At 37.4% G+C, this 13749-nt stretch overlaps 1 protein-coding gene across 2 annotated transcripts in view; it reads left to right on the plus strand.

Moving 5' to 3' along the window:
• TAOK3 (TAO kinase 3) overlaps positions 1-13749 on the plus strand; it is a 185215-nt gene that overhangs the window by 87505 nt on the left and 83961 nt on the right. For both annotated transcript variants that reach the window (XM_032309141.1, XM_032309142.1), the window contains exon 3: positions 10151-10360. In XM_032309141.1, coding sequence (XP_032165032.1) covers positions 10241-10360 — 120 coding nt within the window. In that variant the 5' untranslated portion in view covers positions 10151-10240. The remainder of the gene's footprint in view (positions 1-10150; positions 10361-13749) is intronic.

Raw genomic sequence — 13749 nt, forward strand, 5'->3', positions numbered from 1 at the left:
AATATCCTCTCCCATTCAATAGGCTGTATTGTTATTTTGTTGCTGGTTTCCTTCTCTGTTGAAAAGCTTTTTATTTTGGTGTAGTCCTAGTAGTTTAATTTTGCTTTTGTTTTTCTTATCTGAGGAGGCATATTGAGAAAAATGTTTTTATGGGTAATGTCAAAGTAAGTAGTGCCTATGTTTTCTTCTAGGAGCTTTATGGTTTGGGGTCTCATATTTAGGTCTTTAATCCATTTTGAGTTTATTTCTGTGTATGGTGTGAAAGCCCACCAGTTTCATTCTTTTGCATTTAGCTGACCAGTATTCCCAGCATTTGTTGAAGAGACTGTCTTTTCCCCCATTGTATATTCTTGCCTCTTTCATTCTAGATTAATTGGCCATATTCCTGGGCTCTCTGTCCTGTTTTATTGATCTCTGTGTCAATTTTCATGGCAGTACCATTCAGTTTTTATTATGACAGCTTTGTGTAATATATCTTGAAATCTGAGATTGTGATACCTCTAACTTTGTTCTTCTTTCTCAAGATTATTTTGGCTAGTCAGGGTCTTCTGTGATTCCATACAAATTTTAGTATTATTCTAGTTCTGTGAAACATGTTGTTGGTATTTTTTTTAAAGATTTTTATTTATTTATTTGAGTGAGAGAGAGCACAAGCAGAGAGAGAGTAGAGGGAAAGGAAGAAGCAGAGAGCGCCGTATGGGGCTTGATCCCAGAACCCTGGGATCATGACCTGAGCTGAAAGCAGACGCTTAACTGACTGAGCCACCCAGGCGCCCCTGCTGTTGGTATTTTGATACGAATTGCATGAAATCTGTAGATTGCTTTGGGTAGTATGGACATCTTCCAACCCATGAGCATAGAATACCTTTCCATTTTTTGTGTCATCTTCAGTCTGTTTCATCAGTGTTTTATAGTCACATGTCTGATAAGAACAACTTTTAACCAGCACACATTTTGCATCATTCCTACTTTATTTGCCTTTCAGTTTTGTTTACTGCATCATTGCAAACCAAACTTACTGATCTATAACTGACATACAATAATCTAGACATATTTAATGAAAATATGTTTTGCCATAATGTATATCTGTGTGTATATCCAGCACTGCCAAATGCTTCTTGATACCCCTTTTGAATCCCTCCAACCTCTTCTCACTCAGCCCAATCCCCAGGCAACCACTGATGTTTCTTTCTGTTACTTCATTTCCTAGAATCTTATAGAAATGAAGTCATAAAGTATGTACTCTTTTTCTTGGCAGGGTCTGTCTTCTTTTCACTCAACACAATTATTTTGAGATTCATCCATGTTGTGGCATGTGTCAGTAGTCCATTTTATTGCTGAAATGCATTCCATTGTCTGCATGTACCACAGATTGTTTATCTGTTCCTTTCTTGATGGGCATTTGGGTTGTTTCCAATTTGGGCTATTAAAAATAAAGCTGCCATGAACATTTGTGTACAGGGCTTTGAACGGACATATGCTTTCATTTTTCTCGGGTAAATACCGAAGAGTGGAATGGCTCTGTTTTCAACTTTTTGAGGAAGCTCCATACTGTTTTCCAGAGTGCCTGTAGCAGCTTGCATTCCCACCAGCGGTGAAAGAGGGTTCCCCTTTCTCCACAGCCTTGCCAACATCTGTCATTTCCTGACTTGTTAATTTTATCCATTCTGACTGGTGTGAGGTGGTATCTCACTGTAGTTTTGATTTCTATTTCCCTGGTGCCAAGTCAGCATTTTTTCATGTCTCTGTTGGCCATTTGTATGTCTTCTTTTGAGAGGTATCTGTTCATATCTTCTGTCCATTTCTTTATTGGATTATTCTTGGAGTATTGAGTTTGATAAGTTCTTTATAGATTTTTGGATACTAGCCCTTTATCTGATATGTCATTTCCAAATATCTTCTCCCATTCTGTTGGTTCTCTTTTGGTTTTGTTGACTATTTCCTTTGCTGTGCAAAGGCTTTTTATCTTGATGAAGTCCCTACCGTTCACTTTTGCCTTTATTTCCCTACTTTTGGAGACATGTCTAATAAGAAGTTGCTGTTGCTGAGGTCAAAGAGGTTGCTGCCTGTGTTCTCCTCTAGAATTTTGATGGATTCCTGTCTCACATATAGGTCCTTCACTCATTTTGAGATTATCTTTGTGTATAGTGTAAGGAAATGTTACAGTTTCATTCTTCTGCATGTGGCTGTCCAATTTTCCCAACACCATTTATTGAAGAGACTTTTTCCCCATTGCATATCCTTTTCTGCTTTGTCAAGGTTTAGTTGACCATAGAGCTAAAAGATCTATTTCTAGCTTCTCTAATATGTTCCATTGATCTATGTGTGTGTTTTTGTGCCAATACCATATCGTCTTGATGATTACAGCTTTGTAATAGAGCTTGAAGTCCATAATTGTGATGCCACCAGTTTTGGTTTTCTTTTTCAACATTCCTCTGGTTATTTGGGGTCTTTTCTGGTTCCATACAAATCTTAGAATTATTTGTTCCAGCTCTGTGAAAAAAGTGGATGGTATTTTGACAGGGATTTCCATGAATGTGTTGATTGCTCCAGGTAGCATAGACATTTTAACAATATTTGTTCTTCCAATCCATGAGCATGGAACATTTTTTCCATTACTTTGTGTTAATTTCTTTCATGAATGTTCTGTAGTTTTCTGAGTAGAGATCCTTTACCTCTTTGGTTAGGTTTATTCCTAGACACCTTATGACTTTAGGAGCAGTTGTGAATGGGATTGACCCAATTTATCTTTCTTCTGTATCATGTGACTATAATCAGTGTTCTGAATTCTAATTCTAATATCTTATTTTGTCCATGCTGATTCGGTCCCTGGCAGTTAGTACTGCCTCTTGTTCTCTTTTTTGATGTGTTTCTCTGTCTTGTCATTCTGACCAGAGTAGAAAAGATGACAAGAGAACAAAATACTAAAATGGCAACAACAAGCCCAGAGAAATATAAACTAAACAAATCAGAAGAGACCTGAAACTGAGAAGAAAAAAAAATAAAATGAAATTTTTTTTTAAATTAAAAAAAAAGGAATATAATCAGACAGATGAACAGAATAGAGCAATACGTTGGATCTTGTGTGTATGTTGGTCAGTTTGTTAAAAAACTAGATCCCAAAATTACAAAGAAAGTAAAAATTATATATGTACAAAAATAAAATTAAGTATAATGAAAGGATAGAATATAACTGTAAAAATAAAATTAAAAGAGGATTAAACAAATTAAAAGCAGAGATAAACAACAACAATGAAGGAAGGGATATATACAGATATATATATATACAGATATATTACATAATACACTAGCTCGAGTATATTTTGGTGAGTTTGTGAGGGGAAACTACATCTCAAAATTCTAGAGAAAAGCTTACATATATACAAAAATAGAAATAAATGCATTGAAAGGATAGAATGTAACTGTAAAGATGAAAATTTTAAAAGATTGTAACAAAAAACAAAACCAAAAAAAAAGAAAGAGAGCTTATGATTAGGCAGGTGAATAGAACAGATCCATACACTAGATTTTGGGTGTATTTTGGTATGTTAAAAGAAACTCCATCTCAAAATTTTAAAGAAATACATATATATACAAAAATAAAATTAAATACAAGAAAGGGATAGAATATAACTGCAAAAATGAAAATTAAAACATTTTTAAAAAGGAGTTCCTAAAATAGGAAATTGGTTGAAAAAGGAGAGGAAAAATTTTAAAAATAAAATTGCAAGACTAAAGAATCATGGGGGGAAGCTGTGAATTCTATATGCTATATTCCCCTAGTGCTATAGTTTTGTAGTTCTCTTTGATCAGTAAACTTGGTCTTGGCTGGATGTTCTTGCTGGTCTTCTGCTGGAGGGGCCTATTGCATTGATTCTCAAGTGTCTTTGCCCCAGGCAGAATTGCACTGCCCTTGCCATGGAGCCAGGCTAAATCATCAGTTCTGGTTTGCTCTGTGTGGCTTTTCCCTGAAGGCTTTCTGTGCAGCTTTAGAGGATGAGAATGAAAATGGCAGCCTCCCAGTCTCTGGGCCTAAAACTCGGGGTCCCACTCCTCAGTGCACCCTCAGAGCAAAGCAGTCAATCACTGCTGTCTCCCTGGTCTCCGGCCACACTTTGTGCTCTCCCAGCCTGTAACCAATGGTTTCTGTCTTAGGCACATGACCCCATTTCGAGTCTCCAAACCCTGTAGACTCTTGCAGTGTGTTCCCACACCACTCCTACCCAGGGGAAGAAGAGGGGGTGGTCTCAGCAGTTCTGCCACTTGCTGGGCCCCAGCTTGGGGAGCAGTTGCCCAATCATGCTGTGGTTCCTGGGCTCCCTGATTGCAGCTGGCTTCCCTGATCTATTGTCTGGGAGCTCCACCTCACTCAGGTACCCTGGTCTTCCTGTGACCCCCCAGATCCTGAGACCACAGCAAGGGTTCTGCCCCTTGCTTAGCCGCCTAGCAACATTCCTCACTGGAGCAGACTTCTAAAAGATTTTGTGCTATGTTGCTTTAACACTTTCCAGTAGCTTATGGAGGCTCCTTCCCCCCTCGATTTATCTTCCCATATATTACTTTAGATTCACTTCTCCTTACCTCCTACTTTGGAAAAAGTGGTTGCTTTTGTATTTGTGGAGTTGCAGCTCTTCTTTTCTTAGCTCTCTGATTGAGTTCGCAGGTGTTCAGAATGATTTAGTAGCTATCTAACTGAATTCCTGGGACCAGGTGAAACTAAGGTCTCCTACTCCTCTGCCATTTTTGACTCCTCTCTCCTCTTCTATGCATTTTAGAATCAGCTTCTCAATTTCTTTTTGTAAAGAAAAATCAATATTGATTCTTCTGACCTATAACCACAGTTATCTCTCTTCATTCTGTCTCTAATTCCTTTCACCATTATTTTGTAATTCTCAGTGTATAGGTCTTACACGTTCTTTGTCAGATTTATCCCTAAGTATTTCATATTTTTATGCTATTGTAATGTTTCAAAGTTTTGATTTCCATTGTTCATGTATAAAAATACAGTTGAGTTTTATACATTGATCTTGATCTTGTGTTCTGCCACTTTGATTAACTCAGTTATTAATTCTAGTAGCTTATTGTAGATTGCATTGAATTTTCTGCATGGTGGTTATGTTGTTTGTCAGTAAAAGTCTAACTTCTTACTTTCTGATCTTGATGTCTCTAATTTATTTTTTTCTCGCCTTATTGCACTTATAGACCATCTAGCACAATGTTGAAGGGAAGAGCTGAGAGCAGACTTCCTTGCCACATTCCTGATCTTAGGAGGAAATCATTTTGTCCTTGACCATTATTTTTGATATTAGCTGTAAATGTTTCATAGATTTCCTTTATCAGTTTAGGGATATTACCTTCTGTTCTGATTTGGCTTAGAATTTTTGTCAGGTTTGAATTCTGGATTTTGTTAAATGATTTTTCTGCATCTTTAGAGATGATGATTTGGCTTTTTTTTTTTTTTCAGATTGTTGATTTGGTGAATTACATTGCTTGATTTTTGAGTGTTAAACCAACCTTGCATTCCTGAGACAAATCCCATCTACTCATAATTTATATATTATTTATATATTTATATATTATTGGATTTATTTGCTGTAAATTTGTTATCAGTTTTTGCATCTATGTTTATGAAGAATTTTGGTCTATTTTCTTTCTTGTGATGTTAGTTGTTTCTGGTGGCAGATAATAAACCCATCACTATTACTCCATCTTGGCTGAAAGCAGAAGTCCATTCATTATGTATTATTTGTATATAGTCAGACTTACTGATTTTAGTTTATGACTTTTGCCTCTGGTGTCTTGCTTAATAACTAAAGATCCACCTGAAATTTATTTTAGAAGTTTTTATGGTGTCATTTTTTATATTTAAGTAATCATTTCTTTTGAGATCATTTTAGTCTAGAGTATAACATAGTGATCTATGTGTTTCTTCCAAATGATCATCCATAGTACTTAGCTTTCTTTACACTGAAACCAAAACATTTAAATGTTTAGAATAAATTTTAATGATTGAAAAGATTTTAGCTCTTGGGGGCACTTGGGTGGCTCAGTGGGTTAAGCCTCTGCCTTCGGCTCAGGTCATGATCTCGGCGTCCTGGGATCGAGTCCCACATCAGGCTCTCTGCTCAGCAGGGAGCCTGCTTCTCTCTCTCTCTCTCTCTGCCTGCCTCTCTGCCTACTTCAGCCTACTTGTGATTTCTCTCTCTGTCAAATAAAAATAAAAATTAAAAAAAAGAAAAGATTTTAGCTCCCAAAATTTAGTTCACAGGTCTTTTTGTTTTTCCTAAAGACAGCTCAGATTCTGCTTTTTTGGGGGGGAGACATAGTCTTGAAAAGGCATATCTTTGATACATCATTTCTTTTCTGTTCTTAAACGTAAGCAATGAAGGCAATAACACTTTTTGAATGTTAGTTGTGTAATTTTAGTCACTTGACTGACAACTAAATTTGAGTTACTTTTTCAGTAGTATTGATATATTGACTTTATACTTGGTTATCAGTATTCATGGATTGTCAGGATGAATGCCTATGGTGCTGCAGGGGAATCCCTTTTTCTCATTTGAAACCTTTGATGGGGGACCCCTGGGTGGCTCAGTTGGTTGGACGACTGCCTTCGGCTCAGGTCATGATCCCGGAGTCCCGGGATCGAGTCCCGCATCGGGCTCCCAGCTCCACGGGGAGTCTGCTTCTCCCTCTGACTTTCTCCTTGCTCATGTTCTCTCTCACTGTCTCTCTCTCAAATAAATAAATAAAATCTTTAAAAAAAAAAAATGAAACCTTTGATGGCTCCCCACTACCCTCAAGAATCTTAAGTCCATATTTCTTAATATGGTCTAAAAGGCCTGTTGTGATTTCCCTTGGCTTAACACCAGCTTTATATTTTTGCCTTCCAACCCTTCCATACATCCATATTGAATGAACAATTTTTATTTTTCCTAAAAGGCATGCTTTTTCATATCTAAGAAAAAATAGACCAGACCACCCTATTGTATCTTCTATTAATTTTTTTGCTTTTTCATCATAACAGTCATTTATAACCATTTTGTTATTTGTATCAGTATGGTGTAATGCTTATTCCCCCATTAGACTCTAAGCCCTTTAAAAACAGGGACCACATCCCATTGTACCTGGAACCAACCAAAACCCAGTACATGCCTAGCAAATAGTAGGCATTCAATAAATATTTGTTGAGTCAAGCAAAGAATTGCCTGGATAGAGGGATAGGTAGGCTGCTGACCTGCTAATGATTTAACTAGACTAACCATGTGAAGTAATGTACATAGTCACCTAAAGCTATCATGTCACAGGAGAAAAATGCTTCTTAGAACTGACTGCTTGTAGGGCGCCTGGGTGGCTCAGTGGGTTAAGCCGCTGCCTTCAGTTCAGGTCATGATCTCAGGGTCCTGGGATCGAGTCCCGCATCGGGCTCTCTGCTCAGCAGGGAGCCTGCTTCCTCCTCTCTCTCTCTGCCTGCCTCTCTGCCTACTTGTAATCTCTCTCTCTGTCAAATAAATAAATAAATAAATAATCTGAAAAAAAAAAAAAAAAGAACTGACTGCTTGTACTTCTTTATTAACAATCCTCTTTTTCTCTTCTCCTTGAATGAGGACTGTTGTCTCACATTTTTATTTATTATTTTTTTTAAGATTTTATTTATTTATTTGGTAGAAGAGAGAGACAGCAAGAGCAGGAACACAAGCAGGGGGAGTGGGAGAGGGAGAAGCAGGCTTCCCGATGAGCAGGGAGCCCAATGTGGGGCTCGATCCCAGCATCCTGGGATCATGACCTGAGCCAAAGGCAGAGGCCTAACAACTGAGCCACCCAGGTCCCCCTGTCTCACATTTTTTAAAACACAATTTTATTGGCTAATAACTACATTTCTAGCGTACGTATCTGATTGGTCAAGGAGGAAACACAAACTATCCTGTGATATTTTCAGTTTGAAATGATTGATTCTCATGGTAGGGGTATATTTACAATAAAAAAAAATGGATGAAAGTTAATTAATATTTCAGTATTCAAAAAATAAAAAGGGATCTATATCAATTAAGTATAACTATTAAAAACCAATATGTAAGCATGTCAAAATAATGTCCATTTATTTATTTATTTATAATATTTATTTATTTATTTGGCAGAGAGCGAGAGATCACAAGTAGGCAGAGCAGCAGGCAGGGGTGGAGGGAAACAGGCCCCTGCCAAGCAAGGAGCCCAATGAGTAACTGGATCCGAAGAACCTGAGATCATGACCTGAGTCGAAGGCAGAGGCTTAACCCACTGACCCACCCAGGCACCCCCCTACCGTAATGTCCTTTTATTAACAGAAACTTCAAACTCAGAATATTTTGTATGGCAGCGGAATAATCTGCCTCTTAAGTGAATGTTAGCATAATCTCCAAATTATAGCAGTTTGTTACCTAATTATCTATTCTGTATGTATATATTGTGCATTAAGAGCATGGGCTGTACGGTTAGATCTGGGTTTGGGTCCCAGTTCTCACAAATACTAGCTGCCTGATTATGGGGGAGTAGTTTTGCCTCTTGGTTCTAGTTTTTTATAAAAATCAAAATAATATAGTCTGCATTATGTAGCTGCAGTAGGGATTAAAGAAAATAATACATACCTATATGGAACTTAGTGTTGCCTGACACATAATAGTGCTTTATAAATCTTAGCTGTTACTACTTAAATATTAAATAGACCAAAATGCTTTTAAAAGCAGATTTATTGAGATATAACTCATTTAAATGTACAGTTCAGTGGTTTTTGGTATATTAACCATTGTGGGACCATCACGACAACCAGTTTTAGAACATTTTCGTGACTCTAAAAAGAAAGCCCATCCCTTTTACCTATCACTGCCAAACTCTCCTTCCTCCAGCTGTAGTCAGCCGATAATTTGCTTTCTATCTCCGTTGATTTAGTTATTCTGGTGTGTTACATAAATGGAATTATTCAATATGGCATCTTTTGTGACTTGCTTCTTTAACTTCACATCGTGTTTACAAGTTTCACCCATGTCGTAGCGTGTATTGGCACTTTATTCCTTCTTATGCCAAAATAATATTCCATTGTACAGATGTACCACATTTTGTTTATTCATTCACCAAATGGACCTTTGGATTGTTCCCACCTCTGGCTCCTATGAATCATGCTTCTGTCAATATCGATCTGTACAAGTATTTGTGTGGACATAGATTTTTATTCCTCTTGGATTTATACCAAGGAGTAGAATTTCTGGGTCAAATGGTATCTTGATTTTTAAGTTTGTGATGAACTGCCGGTCTCTTTCCCAAAATGGTGCACCACTTTATATTCCCACCAGCAGTTTGGAGGGTTCCGCTTTCTCCTCATCCTTGCCAATAGCTATTTAACTTTTTGATAGTAGTCATCCTAGTAGATAAAAAATGGTATATTACTGTGGTGTTAATGTTTATTTCTCTAATGACTAATAATGTGGAGCATCGGGGCACCTGGGTGGCTCAGTGGGTTAGAGCCTCTGCCTTTGGCTCAGGTCATGATCCCAGGGTCCTGGGATCGAGCCCCCCCATCAGTCTCTCTGCCCAGCAGGGAGCCTGCTTCTCTCTCTCTCTCTCTCTCTCTCTCTGCCTGCCTCTGCCTGCTTGAGATCTCTCTGTCAAATAAATAAATAAAATCTTTTTAAAAAGACCATAAATATTATACCCAAAATTAAAAATATAATAATAATAATATGGAGCATCTTTTCATGTGTTAATGGCCACTTGTATATCTTAAGAGAAATGTCTATTCAGATCCTTTTCCCGTTTTTCTTTTGGGTTATTTGTCTTTTTATTATGAAACTGTAAGTCTGGAGTGCTTTTTTATTTTTTTTTTCTTTTAAAGATTTTATTTATTTATTTGACAGAGAGAAATCACAAGTAGATGGAGAGGCAGGCAGAGAGAGAGAGAGAGAGAGAGAGAGGGAAGCAGGCTCCCTGCTGAGCAGAGAGCCCGATGCGGGACTCGATCCCAGGACCCCGAGATCATGACCCGAGCCGAAGGTAGCGGCTTAACCCACTGAGCCACCCAGGCGCCCCATGGAGTGCTTTTTAAGATTAATTTATATTACCACCAACCACGATGATGTTTTAGAAATAAGTTAATGTCAAACCTTATTTTTTTTTACAGGTACTGAAAACTTACCCCCCAAATATTTGTAAATGAGAGAGAAAGCTGACTGGGATATCAAAAGCAAAACGTTTGCAGATACAGGTCATCATGCGTAAAGGGTTGCCGAAGGACTCAGAGATTGCTGATCTCTTCTACAAAGATGATCCTGAAGAACTTTTTATTGATTTGCACGAAATTGGACATGGAAGTTTTGGAGCAGTTTATTTTGTAAGTAATTTTAGAGTGGTTTAGAGAGATTAAATTAGGGGAGTTTGAATTCTACACATTCTATTACTTGTAAAATACGTTTGCTTTTAGTGGTTTTTTCTACAAGTTAAATGTCTACACTAGAAGCAAATACTCACTGCTGAAAAGCCAGTCCTAGAAATCTAGGCATTATTAAAGTCAGTGGAATCGCTGTCACCTGTACACAAACTATCAATATATATATATAAGCTTAAATTTTGGCCCTATGCATTTCCTCTATAAGCCAAGCTCTTTTCTGCCTCAGGGCATTTATATATGCTATTCCTCCCACCTAGAAAATTCTGCACATTGCGTCTGTATCCCTGTCTAACTCCTGCTTACCGTACAGATTTCAGCTTAAGTGTTACGTCCACAAGATTGCCTTTCCTTTTCAACTGTCCTGAACTAAATTAAATCATTTTTTATGATCTCATAGCACCCTCATAGGGATCTCCTAAGGATCTGATAGTCCTTGCATGTTGTTGAATTTATCGTGGTTATAATTAAATACTTCTGTGTGAGATTTTTTGACTCATATATGTCCCTCCCCCTACATAAATGCCATGAGGTCAGAGGTTATGCCTATCTTATCCCTTGCTATATCCCCATAACCTGTCTGATAATAATAGGAACTCAATAAATGATGGACAGATGGATGGATGAACGGATGGCTACTCAGACAGGTGGACCATCAAAGATTTTTAGTAACATTCGTATCAAGTCAGTATTTTAGGTTAAAGGGCATAACGCTTAGCCCCCTAACTCAGTTTGAATTCTAAGACTGTGACTTACCATCTAATAAGAAGAATGAGAAGTAACTGAAATGTTACCATCACTCTTTCACCTGAAATTCATTACAGAAAATGTAGTTCTAATTCATTTATATAACCTTAGAAGTTTGCCTCATTGAAGTCTCAAATACTTAAGAAAGCAAGTGATATTTAAGTACTGCTTATTACTCACTTCTCTAAACCTGTTATCGAATTTTTTTTTTCCTTGATCAAAAATTATTTGACTTTTAAGTGATCCTTTATGTTTTGGCATCTGGGCAGGGCTTATCTTCAGTTGTCCTTCCAAATAAGATTTTATTAATTGCATTTTTAGTTCATCTTTTTGTCTGTAGGCCAATCTTCAGCCTGGGTTTCCCCTGAACTCTTTGTCATGTCTTTGCGTTTGTGCTCAGCACTACCACCACTTCTCCTTTGCCCTAATTTAATATTTGGCTTCCACTCAAGTACATTTTATCATTAAGTAACCTTCCATGGCTGGAAAGGGTGCTAATTTTCTAGTTAACCCTGCTATGTTAGTCTTTGGGCTTAGAATAGTATTTAAAACCCAATCAAAGCCCTGTCTTCTTCATTCACAGGAATAGTTTTGGGGTTTTTTTTTCCCCCTTAAGCTTATTTATTTAGTTAGTTAGTTAGTGACCTCTGCCTCCAACTTGAGGCTCAAATGCACAACCCTGAGATCAAGAATCTCATGCTCTACCAACTGAACCAGCCAGGCACCCCAGGGATGCTTTTTTTTTTTTTAAAGAGGATTTTTAAATTGTAAATGTACACACAGAAGTGTGCATAAATACATATCCATATATTTTGATATGTAATTTAAAGAACAATTAAGAGGTAATCTTTTTCTAAACACCAGCCAGGCCAAGAAATAGGATATTACCAGCCTCCCAAAAGCCCCTCTTACGTTATGTCTATTTTGAATTTTATGGTAATTATTTTCTAGTTTTTCTTCACCCCTAACAATATAATTTGGTTTTGTTTGTTTTGAACTTTTTAAAAATTGATACATTCTGTACATATTTGTTTGTGACCTATTTATTTTGCTCCAAGATGCTTTCCTCAGTCATCTTTTCTTTTTTCTATTTATAACTCATTCATCCCCTCACAGTCTCTCTTAGCCAGAGTCAGAGGGTAGTTCCAATCTCTATCTGACTTGTGTATTTCAAAAAGCAGCAACTGCAATGGGCACTAGGTGTTCTATGCAACCCATGAATCACTAAATTCTACCCCTGGAACTAATAATACACTATATGTTAACTAAATTGAATTTAAATTTTTAAAAAATGAATAAATAAAATAAAAAGCAGCTAGATCCCCTCTCAAAATTCTCCTTTTGACTACAGTAAACCAAGCATGTATCAAAACTCACAAGCCTTTGGACTAAAGGCAAAATGAGACCTACTTTATAGTAGGCTGCAGAAGACCTAGTGATTTGTTTGCTGTTGGGGCTAAGTCCTCTCTATTTAGCTAGAATAAATGCCTTTTGAAAATGAGAACTATTTCTAATATTTCTTTACAACTCTAAACGTTAGCCCAGTGTCGTGTTTACAGTAGGTACTAAATACATGTTATTTGTTGATAATGATAGACTAGAAAAATCATAAGGATATCTCGGTGGCTTTGAAAATGTAATCATTAACTATACAGAATTGCCTGTATACAAAACAAGTAGTACAAGCCCATATAAACCCTTAAGCCACTAAAAAATAGATTAAAGGGGAATTAACTTACTCTTTACTGTAAAGCCTAGAAAAGCTTTAACCTTTTATCTATAATGGTCACATAGGTAATACCTTAAAAATGGATTTCTCATGGGCCACAGTCATATCTATATGTAGTTCCTCCCTATTGATAGATTCTTCCTCTTGTTACTCATACCATGATAACCAAGAGGACTGTCATCTCTTCCTTGGACAATTGCTGTAGCCTCCTAAGCTATCTTTGTGTGTCCACTGTGGTCTCTCTTTAGTCTCTTGTCAGCACCACAGTGACTTCCGGGGAGAAAGAAGTAAATCTGATCAAAACCCTTACTGTAGGGGCGCCTGGGTGGCTCCGTGGGTTAAAGCCTCTGCCTTTCACTCAGGTCATGATCTCAGGGTCCTAGGATCGAACCCCATATTGAGCCCCACATCGGGCTCTCTGCTCAGTAGGGAGCCTGCTTCCCCCTCTCTCTTTGCCTACTTGTGATCTCTGTCTGTCAAATAAATAAATAAAATCTCTAAAAAAACAAAAACAAAAAACAAAAAACTTACTGTAGCCAGCCTACAGGGTCTTCCACAGTGTGTCCCTGTTTGTACTGAAGTTCTATTCCCTCTCATTCTCATTGCCCTATCTATAATAGAATAGCTTTCTTTGACCATCATCGTGGGATTTTTGCATAAACTGTTTTCTCTGGAATGTTTCCCCTTTTACCTTCATTCTCTTAACTCCTGTTCCTCTTTTATCTCTCAGCTGAATCCTCATTTCTTCAAGGAAGCCTTTCCTGACCTGCCATCCCCTCATTTTTGTTTCTCAGAGTAACGCACACTCTTCTTCACAGCACCTGTCACAATTGCAATTGCACATTTGTTGGTTACAAGA

The sequence above is a fragment of the Mustela erminea genome, chromosome 13 (assembly GCF_009829155.1).
Source record: "Mustela erminea isolate mMusErm1 chromosome 13, mMusErm1.Pri, whole genome shotgun sequence".
In the NCBI taxonomy this organism is placed as follows: domain Eukaryota; kingdom Metazoa; phylum Chordata; class Mammalia; order Carnivora; family Mustelidae; genus Mustela; species Mustela erminea.